Source organism: Falco biarmicus, chromosome 6, assembly GCF_023638135.1.
Source record: "Falco biarmicus isolate bFalBia1 chromosome 6, bFalBia1.pri, whole genome shotgun sequence".
NCBI lineage: Eukaryota > Metazoa > Chordata > Aves > Falconiformes > Falconidae > Falco > Falco biarmicus.
Window position 1 is genome coordinate 37,034,285 of NC_079293.1, and position 26,578 is coordinate 37,060,862.

The 26,578-nt window shown below is 41.6% G+C and overlaps 1 protein-coding gene across 6 annotated transcripts in view; it reads left to right on the forward strand.

Annotated features, from left to right (window-relative positions):
* The first annotated feature begins 9,939 nt into the window (after positions 1 to 9,939).
* Positions 9,940 to 26,578, forward strand: part of FKBP1B (FKBP prolyl isomerase 1B) — a 51,650-nt gene continuing 35,011 nt past the window's right edge. Inside the window, exons 1-3 of one of the 6 annotated variants that reach the window (XM_056343365.1) lie at positions 9,943 to 10,303; positions 11,217 to 11,325; positions 16,590 to 16,637. Coding sequence is in view for 2 of the 6 variants with exons in the window: in XM_056343363.1 (XP_056199338.1) it covers positions 13,714 to 13,834; positions 16,590 to 16,637 (169 nt within the window). In the remaining 4 variants the exon portion in view is untranslated. Of the gene's footprint in view, positions 10,304 to 11,216; positions 11,326 to 13,494; positions 13,835 to 16,589; positions 16,638 to 26,578 lie in introns of those variants that run through there. The other 5 variants (XM_056343366.1, XM_056343368.1, XM_056343369.1 and 2 more) reach the window with 5 other exon arrangements.

The window sequence follows — 26,578 nt, forward strand, 5'->3', positions numbered from 1 at the left end:
AGTCTATTTTTAACTCTTCACTGCTGGGAGTGTATTTAAAAATAACACTCTAATACCTTGACCTTCAGTGAGTGAAGATCTTTGGTGAAGGCTGGAGAGAGATTATACACTGTTAAGCCTAAGTATCAAGCTACAGCCTGAAATAATGACCTGACACTTCTTTCAGCCAGCTTTTGAAGAATAAAAGATTTAAACATACCTAAGAACTGTACAAGGTAGATTGCAATCTCTGATGGACAGCATCTTTGAAAGATACAAGATCCTAGGTGAATATGAATGGAAAGCAGAAAAGGGAAACCATACTCTGTTCTGTTAGTAGTTACAAGAGAATGAAGGAAGGTGAGATTTTAAAAAAAAAGAAAATAGTCTAGAAGGAAAGACAGCTGATTAGTGTTCATTGTATGGGACAGATTTCCTAGCTACAATATATACTGATTTCTTTCTTGGTCTTTCCAGCCACCTGTATCTGAGGACTGTTCCCTCATTATATAGCCAAAATGCAAAAAGGAAGCCAAATTTTTCCTTTTTCCTTAAACTCTTCAGTTTCTGCAATATGTAATATAACATCATGCAAAGACCTTGAGTTGACAAAGACCCAACGAGTAAACTCATGCACCACTGTAAGGCCCTATGAGGATACACCAGTTTGGTTCAACTGTATTGTTTCAGGACCAGAGCTGGTTCAGGTGGCCTGCCTCAGGTGGTTCCTTTCTTCCCTCCTCAGCGCATCCTTCTCTGGGCTTGGACAGAGCTTGCATATCGCTGAACATAAATTGTCAGAGTACAACCATTACTGTTTTCAACAGCCTAGGATATCTAAGACAGCCACACTGGGCTGGCATATACAGCATAGGACTTAGAGAAGAGTAGTGCTATTCTGGAGTGGCAGCTGGCAACAGAGATGATCCCTAAATAGACCCTAGACTGTCTAAGATGGCATTAAAAGCTTATTTACAGGTATACTGAATGCCATCTTCAGCATCTTTTTGTAGTTCCTGTTTTGCCAGCATCTCCTTTCTGCTTTGATGTAAGTTGTGTCTTTTGCTATTTACATTAAAAAAAAAAAAAGTTCATAAATTAGACCTGGGCAGAGGTTTACAAACTATCAATATAATCACTGTGGTTAAAGATGTAAGATTTAACTGTACACATTCTGCAACTTTGGCTGACTTATACTAAATATATATTTTTATAGTACTACCTGGGAAAAACAGATGTCTTGTTGAAGGCAGTTGGACCTCTGTTGTAAGAATTTTTTTAGTATCCTTTTTTCCAGATATGTTTACTGAGGAGGGTGAATACCACTAAAGAACTCCCAAATTTATGTGAAGTAATCATATTATATTCTCATTCACAGCTAACTTGGTTTGTTGTGCATTATTTCATGAAGATTACATTCAAAATGAAGACTTTTTTATATTCAATGACAAGCCAACAGTGATGACTGGAATAGGTAAAAACTAAAAAGTTAAATATGCAGGTTGGAAGATTCCTTTTTATGCAAGACTCCTGAATTTTTGGTCCATGTCTGTGCTTGCAGTGAAACCACATTTTTTAATGATTTTACCTTACCCATTGCTGACACAGATGCCCAGGCCATGCTTAAGATGCCACACTGCCATCACTGTTTCACTAGAAGCTCTGACTATTCTGTACTTCCTCAAAGTGGTAGCAGGATTATTATGTCATATATTAGTGGTAGCTTTTTACTCATAGTAGTTATAATGAATAGACTACATTAAAATACAATCCCAACAGCTCCACAAATTTGGAGAGTCTGTATAAGATATTTTTGTTTTGTTTTAAAATATTAGTGCTTTGCTGCTTTGCTGTCTTCTGGATGTATTTTACTGAAACTGATAAAGCTATTCTATAGCACAGCCATCTCATCTACATTCTGAATAGTGCTTTAAATATTGTAACAAAACTATGTTGCAGCTGGATTCTAGCAACCTAAAATGTGTTTTGGATGCAGAAACTTCTGCCTCAGTAAGACTGAAATGCTCAGATGTTTCACTAAGGATAATGCGTGTTCTGCCTGCTATGCAGACATCTTGAGATCATGAACTACTCGTGGGGAAGATTGGACTTTCCTTGCTATTTTTTTTCATTTCATCATCTCTCGTAGCATGCATCTGTTCTTCAGCAGTGTCTGTGACATTATCAGAGAGTGATACAAGGCTGAATCTATGAGATTTGCCAGTAACAGAACCATCCTCAATTTTGGAATTAAGGACATCTCACAAGCGCTGAGGTCTTGAAAAATATTTTCTAGCAGAGCGACAGTGGGGTTTTCATCTAGCTCTGAAAGCATTAGGAAATATGACTTCTTCTGATGTACTTATGTTTATTTCTAGTTAATCTAGATATCTAAGATACTTAACTATAAAAATGACAACATCCACAAAGTTCCACTGGCATAGTAGTGAGGTGGTGAGGCAGTGAGGCATGATGTATTCACAGCTGATTATTGCTTTGTCCAGTGTTAAGGTTTTTCCCCAAAAAACTATAGCACCTTTAGTTCACCAGAATAATTCACCTTTTGTGTCCTATCACACAACATCTTTACATTCTGTGGCAGATTTTTTTTGAAAATATGAAGCCAATCAATAAAGGTGCTTAGCAGATAAGGCAAGCAAAGGAGGTTCAGAGATCTCTGACTACAAGTAATGTTTGTAATACAATTTCAGTGAATGTGGGATGAGGCCCACTGAGAAATAAGCCTCATGGGGAGACACAAAACCTTTAACGAGTTTGCTGTGGCCTTTTAAAAAATCTTTAAGGTTCAGTGTTCCTTGAAATCTGCAGGGTTTGGATACACCACAAGGCCTATTTTGTAGCAATTGAGTTTGAACCTCAGGCTCCATTTGGGATAACATTTGAAGATCACAGGGGAGGTTTCCTCCCATGGCTTGTTCTGTGGGTTTTTTTCAGTGGGAGACAATAATGTGGGTAAGAAAATTCTGTGAGAACAGGATCCTCACATAGTACCTCCATAAACACCATATATGACAAACCTAATTTGAAATAAGATTACCTTTCAGAGTTTATCTTTAAAAAAAATATGTAAATAGTGGAAGATATGTAAAATATACAATGGGAAACAGTTTTTAAACAAGTTATACTTGGGATCAAAGCAAATTCCAAATGCAGGCACAAGGTGAATGAAAGAGACAATGAAATTCTGTTTGCCACAGCCTCATTTTTTAAAAACAGGATAAAAACAGAGTGGAAAAAATAAGCTCCCCTCATTCAATTAGCATATTTTTCGGGGGGGGGGGGGGGGGGGTAGGGGGGGGGGGGAAGTATCACCCTGGCATGCACAGATCAATATAGCACACACTCAGAATAAAGGCCGGTAATTGAAAACTGTCCTGGCAATACTACAGTTTTCCGTTGAGACCCAAGAAAGTAATCTGTTAGTAATCTGAGACACTCCAGTGAGCAACCAGCCTTTGCACTGATAGTGAGCTAGATTCTGATCCTATTAGCATCTCTGTGCCTCTGATTAACTTTGGTATAACTCAGATCAGAATGTCACCTGTGGTTTAAACAAGATTTTTCAGCTGGTGGCACCTTGTCTGGCTCTGTCCTGCAAATTCCAGCTGGCCAGTCTCTGTTTCTTTGGAGGAGATGGTGGTTAGAAATAGCATACAAAGTCAAAAACTGAACACCACTGACCAAGCTATACATAACTATTAGTTAGTGGCCATAAGTTTCCATGGTCCATAATGAATGTTAGAAAATTAGTCCAGCCCACATCATTGCAGAGGCTGAGCTACTCTTTATTATAATACTGATTTTACATTGCTGTTTCCCCACATTGCTATACATACTTTTCACCTGTCTTGGGATATGGTGAATACATCTTGTGTTCAGTATGGATCAGAGTTAATGATCTCCAGCTTCTTAAATATATTTACCAGCCTGTTTCTTGTCTAGTGGGAGATCGGTACCTAAATATCTCTGAATCTGAGTTCAGTGTCTTGCTGGAAAAGCTGAGATTCAGACTTCATTTTCTCCTTTATTCATGGTAAAATAACTTTTTCCAGGCTAAATCTTGCTTCAAGTTAATTAAATTGATGTTAATATTCCTGATGACTTCAGAGGAAGACAGATCCAGCTCAATATGTAATAAAAATGTAAGAGTAATAATTTTTCTAATACTAATTTAACTCAGCTTTATAAAATGTTGAATGCTTTGTGGTATTTTTACTTCAAAAATATTTCTATTTAAAGCTACTCACCATGATTTCACCAATTTAAGTTGATGTGTCATTTAGTTCAGTACTTTCAAGAAGCTTGAGCAATGTATTTATTTTTCCACATTGACATTTCTTTGCCTTGAGATCTGATTTTAAAAAATAGTTATTTGTCACAAGCTAACTGGAACAGAATGTAAAATGATGCACAGTTAATAAAGATACAAAATATGTAATCTGTCAGAGCTGATCTACTGATCACACTATGTAAATCAGCATTCTTTTGACAGTGATATGCCTGTGTGCTGTTACTGCTCTCAGAATGGGATTTAATGCGCTAGCTAGCATGTTTTTAGGTGTATGTCATGCAAAGTGGGAAATATCGAAGGGAAGACTGTATTTTTTTCAGAAATATATTTAAGAAAACTGTTAAGAAGTTTGGTTAATTAAAAAAAAATATGCAAATTATTATGTAAAGGTAAGGCCCCTTTTTTTTTTCTGTGCAGGCTATAGTCAAACTAAGGAGACTTCAGGCAGGAAAGTCACAGCTTTTTTCTAAGACTATTTCTTTTATACTTGCAGTGCCATAGTCTTACCTTTCTGCAGTAATTGCCTGGGCCACATGTAACAGGCTAGCTTGATCTGTCACCTGCTAATTAGAGGTATCTAGTATGGGGACACATATGATGGCGGAGACACTGCCAGAGTACAGACAAAAGTTCTGCAGCTTCTTGTAGAAGTTCACATATTCTGTGAACTTGCTTCCACACTCTGTGATATACTGCCAGAGGGCAACTTTCCAAAGTTAGTTAAGTATATGACTGACTGCAGAGTGTCCTCTGACATGTGACCTTCAATTCTCTGAAATCCCCCTGGATCTCAGGGAAGCCACCAGAAATGCTCCATCATATTGTTGCAGCCTGAGCTATCCATCAGTCTTGCAGAAGTGTTGTCAACAGTCCTCTTGATGTTTGTGGTTCATGGACCTCTCTCTCTTCTGTAATAGAAAGGCAAATACCGTGCAATTCTAACATAGCAGTCCAGCAAGTTTGGGGGAGTAGAGCTGGCAGAGTTAATCTCTGAAACCTTCCCTTTTGTGGTTTAGAGAGAGACTCTTGTGGTTCATTGGGGTGGGAAGAAGAGAACCAAATCTTTTCAGAAGGCTACTTCATTCTTGCTCCCAGCAAGACTGTTGGGCTCAATGTTTTTTTCTGGCTTTCACAATGTGGACGCAAAATAGTTGAGGAATTAGGAAGGAAAGCACATACAAAGTGGTTATGCAAACATGGTGACATAGAATAAGGCGAATTTCTTGTTTAATTGTAGGGGTGGGATTCATCTCACAAATTAACATTTGTCTGTTGAGGTATATACATATGTCTGCCTACGTGAAAGCGGTACCCAAGCTCCCATTGGGCAACAGAGTTGAGCCTCCGTTCTCCAACGTATCTCTAGGCTTATACACCATAGTTGTCTAAGTCAGACCCTGCTTACTGATTCACTTAAAAGTCAGTGGTGAGAAATAGATACTTTTAGGGCATGATTCATTCCATCCTAAAGTGCCTAAAATAGATAAATGACTCTTGCTTTATGAGTCTAACTGAAGTACTCGGATAGGACGTAGTTATGGATAGATGAATGCCAAGGATTGATTGCATAGTCATTACATGTATGTCTGTTATAACCAGCAGATTTATCAATGATCAGCCCACTGATAGACCTTTCTAGACTTACATGCTTCCTACCCACATCCTTCCCACCACTGAATGCCCTCTCTGTCTCAAACAACTGTTTTGTGACTTAATATTCCCATATGTATACGCCAGTCTCCTGTACTTTCTTTATAAAGCAATCAAGTTTTCAGTGGTGTTTTGAAGAAGGATTATTTCCTGAGCTTGAGTTGGGTTTATGTGGAATAGAATCTTAAGGAAAATGATAGAAACTCCAGTAGTTATGTTATGAAAATTAGACTCGGCAGAAGAGTATGAAATGTTCTTGATGAAACATTCCTGTCTTGGCAAAGAGAGGGAATGAATGATCTAATAGGTCTTTCCATCTGTAAGTCAACATTCAGCTTCCAAATTATGCCAGTCTTTCTCTTTCATAGGCATTAAATGTATTTGTTTTCGAAGACATGTCTTATTAGTACCTTCTTTTTTATATGATGAGGTAAATTTGTATTTTTGAAGTGAGATTTTTATCATTTGTACCAAGCATAACAGATAACTTAGGTACTTCTCACATGGCTAAACGCTCTTTACTGTAGCGTGCATGCTCAGTTAGATCGCTCTTGTTTGAAAGCCCACTGTGACTTGAAGAAGAAAAAAGGATAGTCAGGTTTTAGCAGATATATATTTATCCCATCTTGACAATTTTTAAAGGTCACTTAAACTTCATTTGCACTGGGAAAATAGTTTATTATTGTAAAGGAGCTTGGAACAGTGTGAGCTGGTCGTAACCCTGTATTGAAACTGGTTGGTTGACAGTGTAGACAGGGTCAAACTCTGAGCAACATTTATTTTGGGAAGTGCACTAGACAGCAAATTTCATAAGGTATATCAAAATTAGTTGCTTCTGAATCACATGGATTCTAGTATCTATTCAAGCAATTAAACCACGGTTGAGAATATTGATTAAGAAAGATCGTGAGGTCTCTCTCTGAATCAAATTTTGCTTGATGTATGGGTGTGTATGATGATAACAATTCTGATGGCCGGACTGCAAGAATAGTTTTGCTGTTGCTGTTCACTGGTAGAGCTGTTCTACTTTAGGGATGATTATGGGACAATGTCAGAAGTATCTGAAGAGAGCTGCCTCCCAGCTGTATTTGGAAACTCTCGTAACAAATCACTTTTTACTTGGTCTTCCATAGAAATGTTATTTTTGTTAAACCTGACAGGGTCTCCCTACGTCTCCCCTCATGATATAAACAAATTATTGCTGAATATGTTGTAACACAAACCTGATAATAAAAGTTAGGTGGTGGTAACATTGTGCTGCTATCCACCTGCTTTTTTTAAGTGGTTCACCTATAGCTTTCTGTGTAGGCTGAAACAGAGCTAGTGGGTGATGATCTTAATACATAACAAATTAAGTTAATTTGTGAGGTAGAATTGTATTGAAGGTCCTGTGGTGTCTGCATTCTCACTGAAAGGCTGCAATGGTTTTGGCCTTCTGTTTTGTCTCAGATAAGGCCTTAATTTAGAAGAAAAAAAGATAAAAATACTGTCCTACTTCACTAGGAAGGATTAGCTGGGTTTTTTTCCATTTGAGGGTCAGTTTAAGCCTAAATAGTTCTCCAGGATTCAGCCACCTTGACTCCATAGGTGCAAAAACTAGAACAGCTGATGCAGCCTTGCCTTGCTGTAGGAGACCTGAAGGCCAAATGCTGGATCAACCCTCACGAGGAGCTGAACACAGGAAGGATTAGTGTTTGTGTTTGTCTTAGAGATGAATGTAAAAAGCCTGAAATTTTCAGTGGCTGTCGTCAATCTGTTGACACTCACTTTAATTAGAGTTAAAGCTGTTGCTGGAGTATCATGCAAAAAACCCCCAAACTTTTTACAATCTTTCTGTGCTGTCCTACTTGTAGCCATCCTAGTATGTGTGCAACCTGCCTCTCTGCATGCTGATCTTTCTTTCAGTTGTAACTTCAGATCATTTTGGTCCGGAGGTTCTAGAAACTCATTAAATAGTGTTATAATTGCACATGCAGAATGAAGGAAAACAAATATGGCCTTAATTTTCTGAATCCATTACCCAGCTCCCTTGATTCATTTATCTGGAGGATTGAGAATGCCAGTTAATTTCTTTTCCACAGTTACATTTTCCAAAATCATCGAAAGACTAATCAGAAGCTTGTAGCTAATATTTGCGGTTTGTTTGGTTTTCTCCTGTTGTTTGAACTGCTTCCAATATGTCTTGCCAGTGACATTTCTTCACCAAGCAGAATAAATACCGCAACTACAGAGAAAAGAGTTTTATTGGAGAAAGCAGTAAATGTGCTGCACTGTAAATACAAAGTTTCTCAAAGTCACTGTCTTCCTTCTATAACTTCATTGGCAAGGAAATGACAGAGCTGGAATAATTAGTTAACTGTTTATAGATGTGATTCCAGTACTGTTCTGTTCAGTTTGAAAGATAGATCTACTTACATTTTTTAATCCATTTTTTGCTATGAAAGATTGGATGGAAGAGAAAATCTAATCCTCTTGGGCTGTCTGCTTATGATATTGTTATTATTGGAAATGTTATTTGTGAGACCACACTGCATGACCCTGAGTTCAGGCTCTGGACCCCAAGGTGTTACATTCATGTATAATAAAAGAGGACCTCTGCCCCTGAATTGTTTGCAATCTAAATAGACAAGGCAGAATGATCATTCTCATTATATAAATTAAATTCTGAGGCACAGAGCAACTCAGAGCATATCTTCAATTCAGCAAGCTGGCTTCAAAATGGTAGGCAGTGAAGCAGTATCAGCACAGCAATATGCATGCGTGTTAATTAGCCTGGATGGATGCTGCAATTTTATATTTATATTGCATCTGAGATGCTAGCTAGTTTTTACACATACTGTTGTGAAGTGCCCAGTAGATCTATTAGCCACTTTGGAGCATGATGCATTGCAAATAGAACCAAAGTGATTTAGGGTCATGCATTCTATTTCAGGACTGTGGTTAACCTCGCTACCACTTCTTTATTTCCTTCTCTTCTTCATTCTGTAGGAAAAATATTACAGACTTATAAAGCAATTTAGGAGAAGGATCTTTGAAGGCCATATGGTCCAGTTGCTTGCTTGAAACAGGGCTGATTTCAAAGTTTGATCATATTCCTCAGAGCTTTGTTTGATAGCTTATCTTGTGAAGACTTTTTCCCCTATATTTAGTCAGAATTTCCCTTGCTGTGACTTGTGTCTATTACTTCTTGTCCTTTTGTTGGGCATTTCTGAGAAAAGTGCGGCACCATCCTCTCCACCACCCATTAGGTAGTTGTAGATAGCAACTGAGGTCCTTCTTTAGCTTTGTCTTCTTCAGGCTGAACAAATCCAGCTCTTGTCACCTTCCCCACATTCTCCAGCCACTAACCACATTGTATTGGTTGGATTTGCTCCAGTATGTCACTGACTTTTCTTGTACCAGGGAGACAGAAGCTTGAGGGAGTGTGAGTCCATCTGAAGACATTAATCTAAACCTACTTTTTTTTGGAAGTGGTAAATTGCATTAATATTTTCTGGAAGTGAGCTACATTAGTTAAGTCCTGGTGTTGCAGAATTTTTGCCTCCATTCTGGAGCATAAGCTGCCAATTTCATGGTTCTAACAGCTGCTGGTGTGTATCCTGATGAGCTGGAGCTCTTCCCTGTGCTTACCTGAGGCGACCTTACCTAGTCCTGTACAAGTCTTTGAAGATCAGGAAGAAGACCTTCATAATGACTCACATGTAAGTGCTGTGATAGAGAATAAGTGAATATCTGAGTTGCGAAGAGCCCAGTGAGCCAGAAGAGAATGCCAGGGAGAAGTGGCCGCTTTCAAGTCAGTTTTAGCACTACTGAAAAATTCTGGCTGCAGTTTTGCACTCATAGCTACAGCTGCAAGAGGAAACTATGGATACAGAAGTGGATGAGGAAGATGAGGATTCAGAATAATTGTTTCAGGAGGAAGCTTTATTCTGTTTGGGGGCATTTGGAACTAATATCAGTTGTTGGGATGCAACTGTGCTTGCAGACGTGTGGTAACCAGCAGTGGTGAGAAGTGAGACAGGCTTCTTATGACAGTTTCATTGAGATTTTTGGTATGTTTTGATCTATTTATCAAAGAGCCATCACTGCAGGTATGCTCTCAGAATTGCTCTGGGCACCTGCTTTGAGGGAAGTCACTGATTCTGGCCTGACTCTGGTTGTTGTTTTATTTGTTGGTTGTTTTTTTTTTTTATCAAAGCTAGTTGATGCACAGGAACATTTGCAGTGACATGACCTGCTGAGCTGTGCAGGCTGGTGTTTATTTTGGTTGGTTCTTTTCTGGTGTGGTGCTGGTTTTGCATGTCCTGTACACTTTTGAATGAAAACTACTTGACCGTGCATGTTGGTTCAGTGAGTGGAAAGGTCAGTATTTGTAATGCATTTTTAGTTTGCTTTCGTTATTTGTTCATAGAATGGTGGCTGGATTTCAAAGTAATACTGAGTCCTTCATGGATGCTGGTGAGGGAAATGTGTATTGTCTGGGTTTTTTTGTGGCCTCCATGAATTTATAAGTTTGCAGAATTTGTGCTTTCCATTTATGGGCAATTTAGTGCTTTGGCCTTCCAGGGGAGTTCTTCGTGTGCATATGGATTCTATTACACATGATTTGTAGATCCTTTATAGTTTTTAAAAACAGTGAAGAATAGGATTTCACAATAAAGGAACTATGAACTAAATTAAAACACCCTAAAAACTGGAAAACTGTTTGTCTTCCTAGAAGTGGAAATGCATAAATAGTTTGTAAACAGTGCAGGCTTTAGGGGTTTTAACTAAAGAAAATGAGATACTTAGCTGCTAAACTTTGAGGTTTGGGGTTTCTGCAATAACTCATAATGACTGTGATCAACTCTTTGTGACCACTGAGGAATCTTAGACATTGGAGTCATGTGGTTCCATCATAACGTTTGGGAACAAGGGTTCAGAGACCCTCCAGCTTTTCCAGGCTGCTGGTTTTGTTGCCAGGATAGAAAGACGTGCTGTGGGAAGGTCTTGTGGTAAACTGCTGTTCAGAAAGGTGAGCTCTACAGAGCCTTGGAAGCTGAGAATAATGGACTTTATTCTTGATACAAGTATGCTGGATCCCAAAGCGGAAAGAGGTGGATGTTGTACAATAGCTTTCAAGGAGTGTTCTTTAAAACACTAATCTCCTGGTCTGCTTTGATAATTTGGTTTTAGCAATTTCCTTGGTCGTGGACTTTCCCTCTTAGCCCCTTTGTCTTTTTTGCCTCTCCTCCAATTCTCTGCCAATCCTAAACAGCTTTCCCTTGCATTTCAGAGGCTTTCCTGAAGATAGAGGACATTCCTTGTTTCAGTCTTCTCTTCCAAGACCTTTGTATGCTGTGTAGTTGTTAACAACAGTGTCTTTGAGGACCTCGGTGTCTCTGGTGAGTACTACAAGGTGAAAAGTAACAACATTGATTGTTATTCAATGTCTGTGGTGACAAAAATTTTTAAAAATATTCACCCGCCAATTTTAAGATACTCTCTACAGATCCTTTTTTCTATCTTGGAATTTGGTCTCACATTTCTTTCCATGTGCTTGGGAATACAAGTGTAGAGGATCTAATTAGCTTATGCCTGAAAGAAACTCTATGTCTGCATATAGGGACCCAGCATGGGCAAGAGGCCGTGGGATGGGATGCTTATAAATAGAGCAGGTTTAGACCTAGGTCAATGCTTGGTCCCTCCTAATCCCACCTTGCGGCTTGTGCAGTTTGCTGTTGGTGGGTTTCACTTTTTTATTATGGTTGTAAGTCTGCCTGAGAATGCCGGGATCTGTGTTTAAGGCCTGTTATTTGTGATGATGCTTGGAGCAGATGTTCTGTGGTCCCTTCTGAACTATATCTATTATGCAGTTGAGTCCAATCTCCTTCTGTCACTAGACATGACTTGGGAACACCTTTTCTTCCACCATCATGGAAAGATGTGTAGCCCTGATAAAACGAAGCGTGTACTTGTAAAGGCTAAAGGGAACACAGCAAAGTATAAATGGTTTTTATTCATCAGAGTTATGCTTTCTGAAGTTCCAGTTGTCTGAGAGGACATAGACATCTGCCTGGAGCCTGGATGAAAGCAGCCCTTTCTTGTAAAGTCAAGGGCTCTACTAGGACACTGTGTACCTAGAATTTCACTTTATAACTCCCCTTATATGCTCAGCATTTGCCTTGTTGCTCTGTAATGCCTCTGAGGCACATCTGGGATCAGCAATGTTCGTGTGTTCTTAATACCTCTGTGCCACTTACCTCCTACCTGCCATTTTCCTATTTCTCAAATGCATCTTTCTACTGATCAGAAATCAAATGACGTTCTGAGATTGACACTGAAAAAAATCCCTTTTCAGACTTTGCACTGTTGCAGATATGTTCTGATGAACTGAAGTAAGTGCCTGCTTACTCTATATATGCTACATACAAATATAGAAGTCACTGGGGTGGAAGGCAGGCTAAAGGAAGCCCTGTCCAGTCCTTAGTACCGCTTCTGAACTTGTGTGCACTCATGCTTTTTCCTCACTTGCCTCCTTTCGGGAAGCTGCATCCAGCCAGCCCCAGTAATTTTGGAGTGGCTGACTCACAATAAAACATACATACAATAAATCATGCAAGTGAACAGTCAGTCTGATCAGAATAGTGTGAAAAGCAGCAAGGAGGAGGTCAGTTATAGTTCAGGGTGTAGATGCAAGGGCCACATGATCACAGTTACAAAACGACACAGTGTTTCTGCAGTTCAGTCATCCTGACAGCTGCCTTGTATAGATGCTTTTTTCCTGAATGGAATCTAGTTTGTAACAGATAAAAATCCTGAAAAAGCAATGTCAGAGAGTGCAGGCTGGAATTAGATGGATACAGACAGCTCTTTCAGTTGGAAAACTGATGACATTGAGGTTCCATTTCATATTTTTTAACCCAGAACACACAGAACTGTAAACAGAACTATTCCTTTAGAGTCAGTGGGAACTACGACATTCACGAGCACAGTAGGTTTATGGGGAAATAGGATTTTTCCTCTCTTTAGGGCACACTCGTCAGAAGTAGTTGTAGCTCTAGCACAGGCTTTTGCATCTCTAGTCTCACATCATGGGAGCACCAGAGCAATACATACATGGATTTTCTTATTTCAGACACGGGTTAGGGCAGGAAGTTAGCAATTCTGTTGTGCACTGACAACTCGGGGTACCTCACACTGGCCTGCTGGAGACCTGCCGCTGCTGCAGCCCCCTCCAGCAGCGGGTACACAGGCGGCTCCGGCCGGTGCGGACGCTCCTGCCTGCGTGGCCGGTTGCAAGCGGGGGTGGCTGCCCCCCGCGCTCGGTGCAGCCCCGTCCCGCAGCCTGCACGGTGTCAGGAGCGCGCTGCGCGGCTCCCCGCCTGCCCGCCGTGCCTGCGCCCGGCAGCGAGCTCGGAGCGCCGCACCGCTACTCCCAGCTCCCGCAGGCGCCCCAAGCCCTCCCGCCGCTCAGACCGCGCGGCGGGCACGGTCGGACGCCGGGGGTCTGTGTGGGGGGTGAGACAAGACCCCCGGGGAAGCGCTCTGCCGGGCACCCACCGCGCGGGGAGTCGGCGGGAGCCCCCGGTAAAGCCAACCCTGCCCGGGGGAGGGCAGCAGCACCCCCCGCACGGCACGGGGTGGGGGGGCCTCGCCGCGGCAGCCCCCGGGCGCTCCGGGCGGGGGCGGGCGGCCCCCTCCCCTCCCCGGCCTCCCCGCCCCTGCCCCGCATTGGCTGCGGGCGGCTGACGGGCAGCCGGGGAGGCCCCTGACAGCCGGCCGCGGAGGGCATGCCTGCACTGGGGGTCCGGCCGCGCCGGGGAGCGGGGCCGTGCCGAGCCGAGCCGAGCGAGCCGAGCCCAGCCCGTGCCACCATGGGGGTCGAGATCGAGACCATCTCTCCGGGAGACGGTACGGGACCGGGGAGGGGAGCAGCCCTGCGGTACAGGGGCGGGGGCGCCCGGCTCCGACCGGCGGACCCGACCCGGTGGGTGCCAGCCGGGGCGCCCAGACCGGAGGGAGCCGCCGTCCCCGCCGGCGGGCAGAGGACGGAGCGCGGGGCCCCGGTGCGGGCAGACGGCGGGGTGGCAGGAGGGAAGGCACGGCCGCCCCCACGCCCCCCACGCCTCGGGCACGCACCCCTGATGCGGGAGGGGGCAGCGGAGCCAGGCAGCCGCCCGGCGTCCCGGCGGCGGGGGAAGCCGGTGGCTCCCCGGGCGGCAGCGCCGCAGCTCCCGGCCGCTGGGGCGGCGAGGGGGCCGGAGATTTTCTCTGGCATTCGCCGACAGCTGCGCGGCCGCGGGGCGGACGGGGGGCAGCGGCGGGGCTGGGCAGGGGGCGCGGGGGTGCGGGGGGCAGCGGCGGGGCCGGTCACGGCCCCCGGCCGCAAACTTTACCCGGTGCCTAGCCCAGCCGCGCCGGGGGCCACCGGCCATTTGCGGGAGCATCCCTCCCGGCGGGGCAGCCTGCCTCCTCCCGTGCGCACGTGTGGTGCTGAGGGCCGAGGTGCAGCCCGGGTGACAGTGCCCTCTGCTTGGCGCAAGCTGGCCTTTCCAATGCCGATTTGGTGGTGGTTTGCTCTTCTGGGGCATTGTAATAGCATTTCGTAAGGTTTGGGGTTGGTTTCCTTTTCAAGAGGACGTAATTTCTAACATACGGCCATACGTATCTTTATAATAGGCCAGATTCATCCTTGGCTGGTACATAACCGTAAATAATTTGTTCAAGCCGATCTCAGCTTAACTTTCTTGGCCCGGTGTCTTTTCTTTCTTTGTGTATGCTTTTAAATTGGCTTCTCCCTCTGTGCTGTTTAGCTCTGGGGATCAAATTCTCGTCTTGGTTGCACAGATGTAAAAGCAGAATACTTAACGTGGGTATAAGTAATGTTGCAGGGCTGAGAGCAGAAAGAAGGGTGGAACTTAATCTCGCAATAGTACTTTCTAGCTATTAAATATATCAAGGCTGTCTTTGTAAGCAATATGCTATTCCAAATAAGGTTATATGGATTAGTTCTCTTGGTTGCAAGTCTTAATCAAAATCAGCTGACTTTAAACACTGTCTTAAAACCACAGCTAGTCAGCGGTCTTGAGAATCTCTGCTTTTAATTCAGCTTTGATGTGAATTTGCGTAGCTCTGTTGCCTTTGCTGGTGTTAGACTCACACAGCAGATTATGTGTCAGTAAGGTCTGATACTCCTTTTCTCAGATCTCCGTGTAATAGTAACTCATTTGAATAACAACTGTTTTACCGAGGGTAGGATTCATCTCACCTAAGTCTTCTCTGGTTAGGTGGTGAGTCTAAAGCAGTCTTCTAGGGTTTTTTTTCTGCAGTCATCTCCAGAGAATAATCCATTTTGCCTTTCTCTGGATAGGCTGGGTTTCTCTCAATGCCCTGCTAATTCTCCACTGTCAACAGAAGCAGCCCAGGAGACTGCCGTATGATCATTGCCTGTGTTTTAGATAGCTAGAGTTAAATGAGATGAATCCCATGACTGTACAGCAGTGCCCTAACTGGGTACCTACTTGTACTGCATTTTGTGCAACCCACAGCTGGAGATATTCCAGCCAGCCAAGCTGATGAACCAGGCTGCTTAGATGACACTTGGGAGCACCATCTTCTCGATTTCATGTTATGAATCTTGTTTCATTGTATTAGCCTGCCTTCCTGCCATTTTACTGCTCATGGTGGTCTTGGCATATAAGCCCCAAGTATACAGCTTGTGTGTTACTTGTTTTATACCCTGCAATGCACCCTGTAATGCATAGCTTGTTATCATGTTAATTCAGACTAAAAGAGGCCAGAAAGCCAAGTAAGATAGGAGCCTGCTTTTCTACCTGAACCCCCAGTTTCTAGCTTTCTGTTAAGGGTGTTCCTTAATGATCGATCTCATTCATATTTTTAAGTTCTTCTGAGCCTTGGCCCTCCCTCAACCAACATAACCTTGATTTTTCAAGTAATCTGCTTTAATACACCTTTGGCACCTAATTGAGCCTGGAAAAATCTTTCCCTAGTTTTTAGTGCCTTTGGCAGCACAGGTAAAATGGAAATGGTAGTTTCATTTTCCAGTGGCAAGAAAATAATATAAGCTCTTTTCTCCTTTCAGTATGAAAATTTTAGGAGGAGTTACCGGGTTCTTACAACAACTCAGTGTATCACTGCTTTAGTGTTGCCCAATGCTGTAAAATTAAACTGCTTTTGTATGTGAATTTTTTTTTTTAAACTCTTCCCTGCTAATTAAAGTAGCCCTTGTTAGAGCTGTCTTGAGTGAAAGGCATTAGAACTGTGAATACAAATGGACTTTTTCATAATGTCAGCCTAAGATTTTATTTGAAAAATTACAGCAAAAAAATTCCAAGAATTTTAAGGTTATAATCAGTGAAGCATTGACAGTCTTTTTGCACTTACAGAATGTAAATGCATATATAATGCACACATGTATAGGGAAACTTATGTAAGGAAAATATTATTTGGTCTAAGAGCTGAATAGGAGCCAAGCTGGGATCTTCTATCCTAAATGATACCCATTCCTGTCTTACATATTAGTAATTTTATAACACATAGTCAATACGAATCTCAGTCTAGCATTTTTTCTTTTAAAAGATAAAACTGCCTAGCCACACAGGTCAATCAGAGAAAATGAAAGAACAACCTTTTATACTTTTAACAGGACGGACATTTCCAAAGAAGGGTCAGACATGTGTGGTGCACTACACAGGTAAGGCATGTTTTGAATGTTCTCTCAGTCCTGACTGCCTTGCATTGAAGAGTGATTTCCCATTTCAAATGTGTTTGGTGTATTTTTTGCTTTGTTCTGTCACTCATAATCCATTTGATTATGTTCTGATGGGTTTTCTGAATATTTCACTTCTAGCTGAGCAGTTCAGGCTACAGTACCTAGAGGTGCCTGCTAACAGATTTGCCACTATACTAGCTAATGAAATCGAGCATGAAACTGAAAATACTGGGCTCAAATTTTTCTAGCCTCTGATCTTGATATAGACAATTGATCATTGTATATATCTTAAAAGCATGTGTCTATGTATTGGCAGTAAAATTCATTCCAGATTGAAGAGATCAATACAAGGTCTATTTAACACCTGCTTTATGGACTTGTATGAATCTTAAGTGACGAGTTGGTTAATGGAGCTGTTTATGCTGCATCTTTGCGCAGAGGGGAAAATGTCCTTTAAATCGGTTTGTGACGCTGTGTTTTGTATATAGTCATGTAAATTGTCAAAAGGATGCAAAGACCTCTGCAGTCTGAGTCCCCAGCTGGGAAGTTCACATCAAAAACTGCCATTTTATGGGTTGGTTTTTTTTCCTTAAGAAGGCAAAACATAGGTGATCAGGGTATTGACAGCTACTGATCTGGGCCTGGATCTGTGAGGTAGTGTTTTTCCTCTAGTGTTCAGTATTACAGGAAAGTTCTCACTGGTAGCTGTTCCCCTCTAGCAGTTTTGCACTTGCTTCTGTAGCTTACAGCTGGAGCGAGGTGGGAGCATTTTCCAGTAAAATTAACTAATGAGGTAAACCTATTTGTGTTTTCAAGAAGCTTTTTGATACAGTTTCAATAGTATCACTCTTCAGAACTGTGAATTAGTCCGCTGGCTTAGGATATAGGATGTTTGGGTTTAAACTTTCTGTGTTTGTATATTCAGTGTTTTGATCTGATGAAGATTGCTAGTTTGAATTAGAAGCAGTAAAACACATGCGTCTCCCATGCCAGTCTCAGCTCTTACATACATTCTTCTGTAACTTGAACCTGAAAATAGATGTTTTGAAACTATTTTTGTGAAGATGCTGAAAGATATGTTTCTGTTCCGGTCCAAATTTCATAAGTTTTTGTGAGATAAGATTGTCACCTCCCACCCCCAACTAGTTCAAGATAAATTTAAACGTCAGAACTGAAACAGGCAAAAAACAATTTGAGGCCAGCGGCTCCCACCAAGTGCAATTTTGCTGGATAACTTCAGAGTGAGTGTGAATGGTAAATGTGGAAACATAACAAGATGCTGCATATTCTTATTGCTATTGGATACCATCTTAGATGAGGCTATCATAAGCTGGCTTTGACATGAAAGACTTTATGAAAACTCATTAAATCAATCTCCAGCATAAACTGTGCTTCCTCCATGTATCTTGCTATTTGTGCTACGCAGCCTCTCTAGCTCCCAGATCAGAGCAGATACTAGGAAAAGCTCGTCATCTTAAGTTCCAGTGCTGTTGCAATGTCCAAGCAGTCTTTGGTGGTAATATTTTTAAGGGGAGCCCCATGGCTGGTGGATAAAGTGTTTTCTTCCAGTGGTCTGTAAAGCATATGGGAAAGATGACATACGAATGTCAAGTTTTAATTTAGAAGTATTTTATCTGAATGCAATGTAACTTCTTTTTATCCTGGTGTGATTCTGGATATGTTCGGGATTAATCTTTAAATTATCTGTCTTATTTCTATGATCTTATTAGGCCTTACTGTGCTTAATGCTTATTCTCACCACACTCCTGTGAGTCCTGCTTTAGGAAGTGGATAGCTAAGTTACAGAGGCATCTGCAGAGATAGCCAGAATATCTCTCCTGTCCCCTGAAATGGGAGTTAGGAAAAATTAGGACCTGTAGGTGCAAGGAAATGATCCAGAAATCCTGCTTTCCAGAGCTGCCTTATATTGGGTGCATGTAAAGTTCGCAGGTTGTCTCTGTGTTCAGCCTACATGTCACTCTGGAGCTGGGCACAGGTACCTGCAGGGAGGTGTTGTAGCCTGGGAAGTGAGGGAACCATGCACTGGCTAGATTCCACCAAGATCTAGAGGTCACTTGGATCCCCAGAAAAGTCTAACCTCACTGGAGTGCTCCAAGCACTGCTCTGAATCCAGCATCAAGCACAGCAGACAGCCACTTGCTGTCAAAACCACGGCCTGTGGGAACTCACTTTATGTATAACAACAGAACAGTTGTTTCAGCCGTGGCAAACAATGTTCAGTTGCCTTTTCCAACAGAAGAGGGTCATAGCTCTATTTGCCGCATCCCTAACTGCAACCATTATGTTCTTGGAGAGGAGAAAGCTGCAATTTCCCACTCCAGTTTAGCCTGGGACATTCTGCAGTGAAGAATGCAAGAACCATGGGCAAGAAAAGGAGCAGTCAAGAGGGTGAGTAATTGGTTCAGGCACTTCTGCAGGAGTACTGACGGAGTTGTATCCAGTCCCCTGTCTTCAGGGATTATTTCTGTACTTTTTTAAAAAAAAACCAAACCAACCAATTATTTTTCCATATAGTGGTGCCTAGTCTTGACAGCTTGGTAGGCCATGTAACTTCTTGCTGTGGCCTTTCCTCCCTCATACTGATGCACGCACTATGTGGCGATACAGGTCCTTAGCACAAACATGGTTGGTTCTGTGGTTCCCTGAAGGGCTAGATTTTTTGTGCGCACGTAGAAAAAAACATTGCCTGTCCACTAATTATTCATGTCATGAGAGTTTCCAGCTGGGAGGAGGAGGAGAGTAGAAGGGGCTTGCTTCTGCTAGAGCAACTTAACAATTTTTTAAGAAGACTCAAACGAAGAGTGGGCTGTGGGCTCTATTTTGTCTTATTTCCCTGTCTTGCCTTCCATCTCAAAGAGTCTCATAGATGTGCATTTACCATGTGTTGGGGAGTGATGGCGGAGAGCATGCACAGGAGGGGACTGCTGGCACTACAGGAGTAAAAGGCCTGTAGCTTGCTTCTGAAGCATCTTTGGGAAGAAGTTTTTTAGGAGCAAGCTCTCTGCATGAGTTGTCCTAGCAGTCCATGCAGAAAAAGTCCAGAGAAGACCAAAGGCTGGTATCCTAGATATTTGACAGAACTTCACAGAGTCCTGTCTGCTCATCCTCCAGGGTCTTCTGATTCATGCATCCCCAAAGTAGGGATTCAGCAGGGTAGTTTCTAGTCTGACGACCCCACATGTTCTGGAGAAGTGGGAAGTGAGAACTGGAATCTCCTCAAGATGAAGGAGAACTGTGATCAAGTTTTACACTTCTGTTGTCAGCGATCCAGCTATTAGGCTGTTATATGTGGCAGCTTTGCCTCCTCCTTCCCTCCTTGTTCGACTAGAGATGCATAATCTCAGGAGTAGACTTTGTGGTCTGATTCCCAAATGCATTGTGATGCCTTTAATGGACAGACCTGAGTTCCAGTGGCAGCAGGGGTTAAGGTGCAACCTCACTGGGGAACAGTTTAGAAGGAACCTCTTAGATGAAGCAGATATTTTTCTTTTTTGTTGTTTTGGTTTGTGTTGTTGGTTGTTGGGTTTTTTTCCCAAAGAGTCGTTCTTGGCTGCTTTACAATTAGAGCAGGATTTTTGGATTATCCTTCAGAAGCATGTAACTGCCCTTTCTGACTACATAAGACGACTTAGTGCCTAACTTTGGTACTGTAAATCACCTGCTAAATTTTCAGGTTTACACAGCCTAAGTTAAGTATACGAATACATGCTCCAGATTGTTGTAGATTAGATAGGAGAACTGTGATAGAACATGAAACCAAGCCCCGATCTTAGTGTGTGATGGAATAATGTGGTCAGATTCCCGTATGTTTTATATTTGTTAAGAAGTATAAAAATGTAATAATTTCTTCTTATCATCCAGCATCTATGTTTTGTCTCGAAAGTTACCTGACGCTATATTGAAGTAATGGGATTGATAGATAAGGTACTGTGTTGGCACCAAAATGCATTTCCAGCAGCAATGGTTTATGTCATGTTTTTGTCAGAAATTTCATTGAGCAGGCTTCTGAAAGCCTTTGGCAATCTGCTTACTCCTTCTGTTTTCCATCTGTGAAATGATAGTTGTACTTTGCCTCATGTAGACTGCAAGCAGTTTGAGATATGAACTGCCTCTCTTTGTGACTAACATAATGGTGTCCTAATCTTGATGAGTCTTCAGGTTACATTGTAGTACTGATAGTAATACAAGTAAACAAATTACAGTGTCATTAGTCCTGAGTGTATCAACAGAATTGAGGCATTTTCTGCAGTTTTGTTTGCTGTGATTTAAATTTGTTGACTCTGGCAATGGGAATTACCAGTGCAGAATTTTCAAAGATTTATGAAGGTGAAACAAAACAAGACTCAGTTAGAAATGCCCCTAAACAAAACCTTTGATGAGGTTGTGAATGCTCTGTCTAGAGACTGTGGGGTAAAACCCGCACTCTGGGAAGCTGAATACCATTCCTGGTCCTCCTGCTTGATGATGGTGTGCCCTCAAACAAGCTTTGCATATATTGGTCCCAAATCTGCTCTTAACAATGAAAGGGCAGCTTTTTTTCCAAGTTATTCAGAGCTGACATTCTCTTGTGCTGTCCCATGTAGCTTGTGGCTGAGCTGAATTCTTAACCTCTTCATCTTTCTCCTTGTCCACTTGTAAATCTGTGGTAATAATACAATTACCCTTTTTGAGGAACTGATGATGTTCAGTATTTGTAGTGTGCTGGAACAGACTTGCTTGAGTAAGGCTGTGAAGGCACATTAAATCATTAAACTGAACTTCTATTGGAGAAGATTTTCCATAGACCTTTTTAGATTAGGGCAATGACCACAAAATTGCATCACATACATTTTGAATGGAATGGAATAGACTAGAATATTTCAGTTTCATGGGACCTACAAGGATCATCTAGTCCAACTGTCTGACCAGTTCAGGGCTGACCAAAAGTTAAAGCATGTTGTTCAGGGCATTTTCCAAATTCCTCTTAAACACGAACAGGCTTAAGGCATTGACCACATCTCTAGGAAGCCTGTTCCAGTGTTAGACCACCTTCTTGGTAAAGAAATGCTTCCTAATGTCCAGTTTAAACCTCAGCTGACACACCTTTGAACCATTCCCATGTGTTCTGTTGCTGGATCCCAGGGAGAAGAGACCAGCACCTCCCTCTCCACTTCAATATTTCAGTACTGGAAAGTTGATTGATTTTTTTAAATGCTTAAAATCAATTTCCCCATTGACATAAGTTAATATTACTCCACTTATTTGAGCTGAGCTGTACAAATTCATTCTGTTTTAGGAAGCAGACCTTTATTTAAAGCAGAACAAATGATTAATTGTCCTTTTCCTAGTGATCTGAGGACAAACTCATATAATCTCCTTTTCCCAAATATTACCAAAATTACTTTATATTGTTTCTTTAGCTTTGGCAGTGGTGTAGTGTTGAGAGTTATGGTTGTATCTGTGTAGTTGAAAGCCTCTTTTCTTTTTTTTTTCCCCACCTTTTTTTGTTCTAGCAAAATCATACTGCGTAGATGCAGGTTAATAGTAATTTATAGAATATGCTTGATTTATCATGATTTCAAAAAGCATTTTCCATTTAACACAATACAAATATAATGCAATTCCCTTGAAATAACTCTTGCCAAAAGAGAACAGATCTGCCTATTTTTCTTGGATCAAAATCAACCCAGTCTTAAGTGTACGTAGTAAAAGCCAGAAATTTCTCTGTACTGACATGCTCTCAAAAAGACTAATGTAAATTCAGAGTAACTTTGTGGACTGTCATATATTTTTTTATAAGCCTCATTATCTGCATGACTAGATGTGCCAGGTTAAGTACAGGACTATGTTATTTCTCTGGTCCTACTTTCGGAAACATCTATAGCACTTCAGTCTTCAGTGGGAGCTGTGCATGTGTATCTGAGAGGAAAATTGAACTAACTAAGGAATTTAATCAAAATTCTTTGTCTCCAGGAAGCTGTCTAGCTGCATTTGGAAGAGGATAGTGAACACTGTAATTAGAGTTATCATTAATAAGAATTGTATTGTAACAGACATTATAATTGAGTCTTGAATTATAGCCAGCTAAATCTTGCTTAGCTAGAAAGAGCTTAATTGTTTTATTGAGCATGTTCCCAAGATATATTATACTAGGAGAGCGTGATGTCTGTCCATCTTTTGGGGCCTGCCAATTTTCTGCATTTTTTTACTCAAAGTAGCTTCTTCAAATTGCCCTGGTTTGAAAGGCTGAAAGCCCTTTCCTTCTGCAGAGGTCTTGGTGGCAGCTAAGCACTTACAAGCATCCTTTTTCTTTGGGGAATCATAACTGAAAAAAGTAGCTTTAGTCCTCAATGAAGAATGTGGTCTTTTGCTTCCCCTCAGAAATGATTTGCAAGTCTTAAAACTCTCTTGATAAAAGGAATAAGATTCTCATCTTTGCTTATTTAGTATAGATGGATTACCTCTGGAAATATTTAAGTGCTGTCTTCAGCCTGATAGTGATCAGAGTCCAGAAGCAAAAGTTCGAGAAGAAGAGATTTCTCCTACACATTTTGCTATCAGCTTAGTGACTGATTTCAGGTATACTACTTGTTCTTTCATTTTTAAAATTTGACAGAAAAGGGGGCTGTGCCTCTCAAAATTAAATTAATTTTTGCAAGTACCGTGAGACTCACTGTAAGAAGAGGCTATTGACATGAAAAAATGATTTGATGAATAAAAAAGGTTCAGAGATTTGTAAGAAAAAATGTAGCAGTTTCAGCAGCTGAATTGGTGAGTTTAAACTGAACATACTTGATTGTTGCCTGATGGAAAAAGATCAGTGTAATAGACTGTAACTGCAGGTTTCCTGGTTGCTCCTCCTTTGCACTGAATGCTGCGTTGCTATGTGCTGTGCCCATCAGTTTCACTGAAATAACTTGTGGTATTAGGTAAGTGTGGGTAAATGAAACAGAAAAGGAGCTCGAAATTATCCAGAAGCATTCTTACCGACAACCTTCGCTGAGAAGCAATGGTTTGACTAAGAATTGGAAGTGTCTCCCTGTAAAGGTGGTCCCCATGGCATTGAGGTGTTATCTGGACATCTGCTGATATGCTTTGTGCAAAGAGGGGGAAGAATTCAGGATTGCCTGTAAACACCATCTTACATTCATTCAGGAAAAAGACAGGATGAGTTTCTTTCTTACAGAGTAAAGATTATAAAGAGATTTCTTTAAGATAGCATGCACAGGCACTTTCTCCCCTGACAGAGACCTCTCTGTCAGCATGAAATTTGGTGACTGCTAGCTTCAATTTCGGAGCACCTACTAACCTGCAGGATTTCCTTTCACAGAGGGATTGTAGCATCATGCTCCCTTCCTATTGTGCATAGAAATGAAACTGCTAGCAAATAATTAAACCTCCTACTCCTACTTCACAAAAGCCTTGAAGAACTGGGTTTCAAGATATTAAAAAAAAGTTCACAAAGCAGATTATATAAAGTACCAGAGAACTAGCAGCCTCTCTTCATCCAGTTTTTAAAAGCCCAGAACTGATCCAAAACAGTGCCATCTTTTAGAAAATTAGATTGCTGTCTTCAAACAAAATATTTTTGCTGGGTCCTCTTTGCATTTACTTTCAATGATCCCAGCGTGCCACTTTGCCTATTTACAGCTGATACGTATATTTAAGGACTAGGACCTGAAAGGTTTGCATCAATTTTTGATCATTAGAATTCCAGGTCCTCACAAGAACGGCATCGTTTTCTAATAATGTATGCCTCCAAAAATCAAAGAATGGCTGAAACAATCATGCAATGAATAGTGTTTGTTACGGTAACATGTAAAAATGGTTATTACATCAGCTAAATGAGAAGCTCTTATCAGCTGGCGCCAGTGATAGGCTTGTCTCTCTTTATTGACAAAATAGAACTGACATCACCATCTTTACCTAATTAAGAAGTCTTAAATTGAGAGCTTAGTTACCTCAGGCTACCTAAATAGTCAGCCTTTGGATACACCTCTCTATTGATAAAGCAGAGCTTAGAACAGTTCTTAAGTCAGGCAACTCAGCTAGGCAGTGTTTGTGGAAGGGGTAATATTTTCTTGATTAGACAGCATGCAGTGTCATCTCTCCACGGTGGATGCATGGCAGCCACATTTCAGGTGTATTACCCAAGCAGTTGCTGTGGGGCCAGAGATCTCTGCAGGCTTATGATCTTCAGAGCTCAGTGGGTTGGTAGAGTGCTGCAGTGATGTGTGTGGGAGATCCCTGGGGAGGACCATTGCCAAGGAGCTCATACAGTGCCTGTCTTTTGGCACTGGTAAGCAATTGAATGGGCGGCCTCAGAGGAGACGTGTACTGCTGCGGGAAACAGCAATTCAGCATTGGCATGAGTTCTGCTGAGTCCTGCTGAACCAGTGCCAGGGGGCTGCTAGAGGCCTTTATATTGAAAGCGACATCTCTTAATTGAGATATATTATTTAGCTTTAGTTACTCAAGGGCATTGTACATCTTACTTAATTTTTTTTTTTTTTCCACAAGACTGCTGGTTGCAGAAGATCACTCATGGCTGGGGATCTTAAATGTTGTAGCCATGGTGTCATCAGTGGATCTTTGTAGATAAGGCAGCGGCAGATCCATGCAGTCAGGCCGTGTAGCCTTGTATCTCCCTTCCAGCATCCTGAGGTTTGTAAAACTCAGCATTACAGGAGTGGTTGTGAGGCACATGTGATTTGTAACTCTCCCTCTGTATCTGCTTACGATATCCCAAGTCTGGTTTCCCCTTCCAGATCTTTTCCATTTAATCCTGCATAGTTACTGGTTCTTAGTTGTAAGAGCTTCCCTTTGCACATTAATGATGCAACTACTGTGATTTAGCAGGATAGTCTTTTATTCTGTTTTCAGTGATAAATTGAAGTCTTGGTTTGGTATGGGTGATTTCCTCCTGGACACAGGAAAAGACCTAACACCTGATTAGTTCATTTTCCAATCTAGGATTGCTACAAACAATACACTCTCTGATGCATTGGTTCTGTCTAGTTTTAAACTACCAAAGTGATAATGCTATTTTGCTACTTCCAAAGCCATTGAAGTTGTTTCTGTTGCAACATTAAAAGTAGCAGCTTTCTGTTGGAATTCTTTACCCTGCATTAGAAAACAAAAATAAAACCAAACCACAGAACAAGTGGTTGTTTGGAAATGACACTATAATACTATACAGGGATTGTTGTTATGGGAACTTGTATTTTCGTTCTCTTCTGTGGATGAATTTCTGTTTATGCTGTAAGCAGGAATTGCCAGGAAGACAGGAGGGCCTCATACTTTCTGAGGTGAAATCTAGCCCTATCTAGGGTACATAAAAGAAAACAGATGAGTCACACAGTGGACAAGTTCCTGAAGCATCACCATGATGTGTTGCCATTTCCAGACTGGAATGTACAATTTTCAGCCTGAAGAATTGAAGTAAATTTCCGGTTGTTGTGAAAGCTGTAATTTTGGTGAAAAAGCCTTTCCCACAAATTGTATTGTGGAGGTTGAGGAGCTGAGACTGAAAGTCATAGGCTAGCTGCCAAGTCTGCATCATAGAATCACAGAATGGTTTGGGTTGGAAGGTACTTTTAAAGATCATCTAGTCCAACCTCCCTGCCATGGGCAGGGACACCTTCCACTAGACCAGGCTGCTCAAAGCCCCATCAAAAAATAGGACATCCACAATTTCTCCAGGCAACCTATTCCAGTGTCTCCCTACCTTCATCATAGAGATTTTTTCCCATATATCTGATCTAAACCTACTTTCTTTCAGTTTAAAACTGTTATCCCTTGCTTTGTCGCTACAGGCCTTGGTAAAAAGCCTCTCTCCATCTTTCTTATAAGCCTCTTTAAGTATTGAAACTCCTCAATAAGGTCTCCCTAGAGCCATCTCCAGGCTGAACAGCCCCAACTCT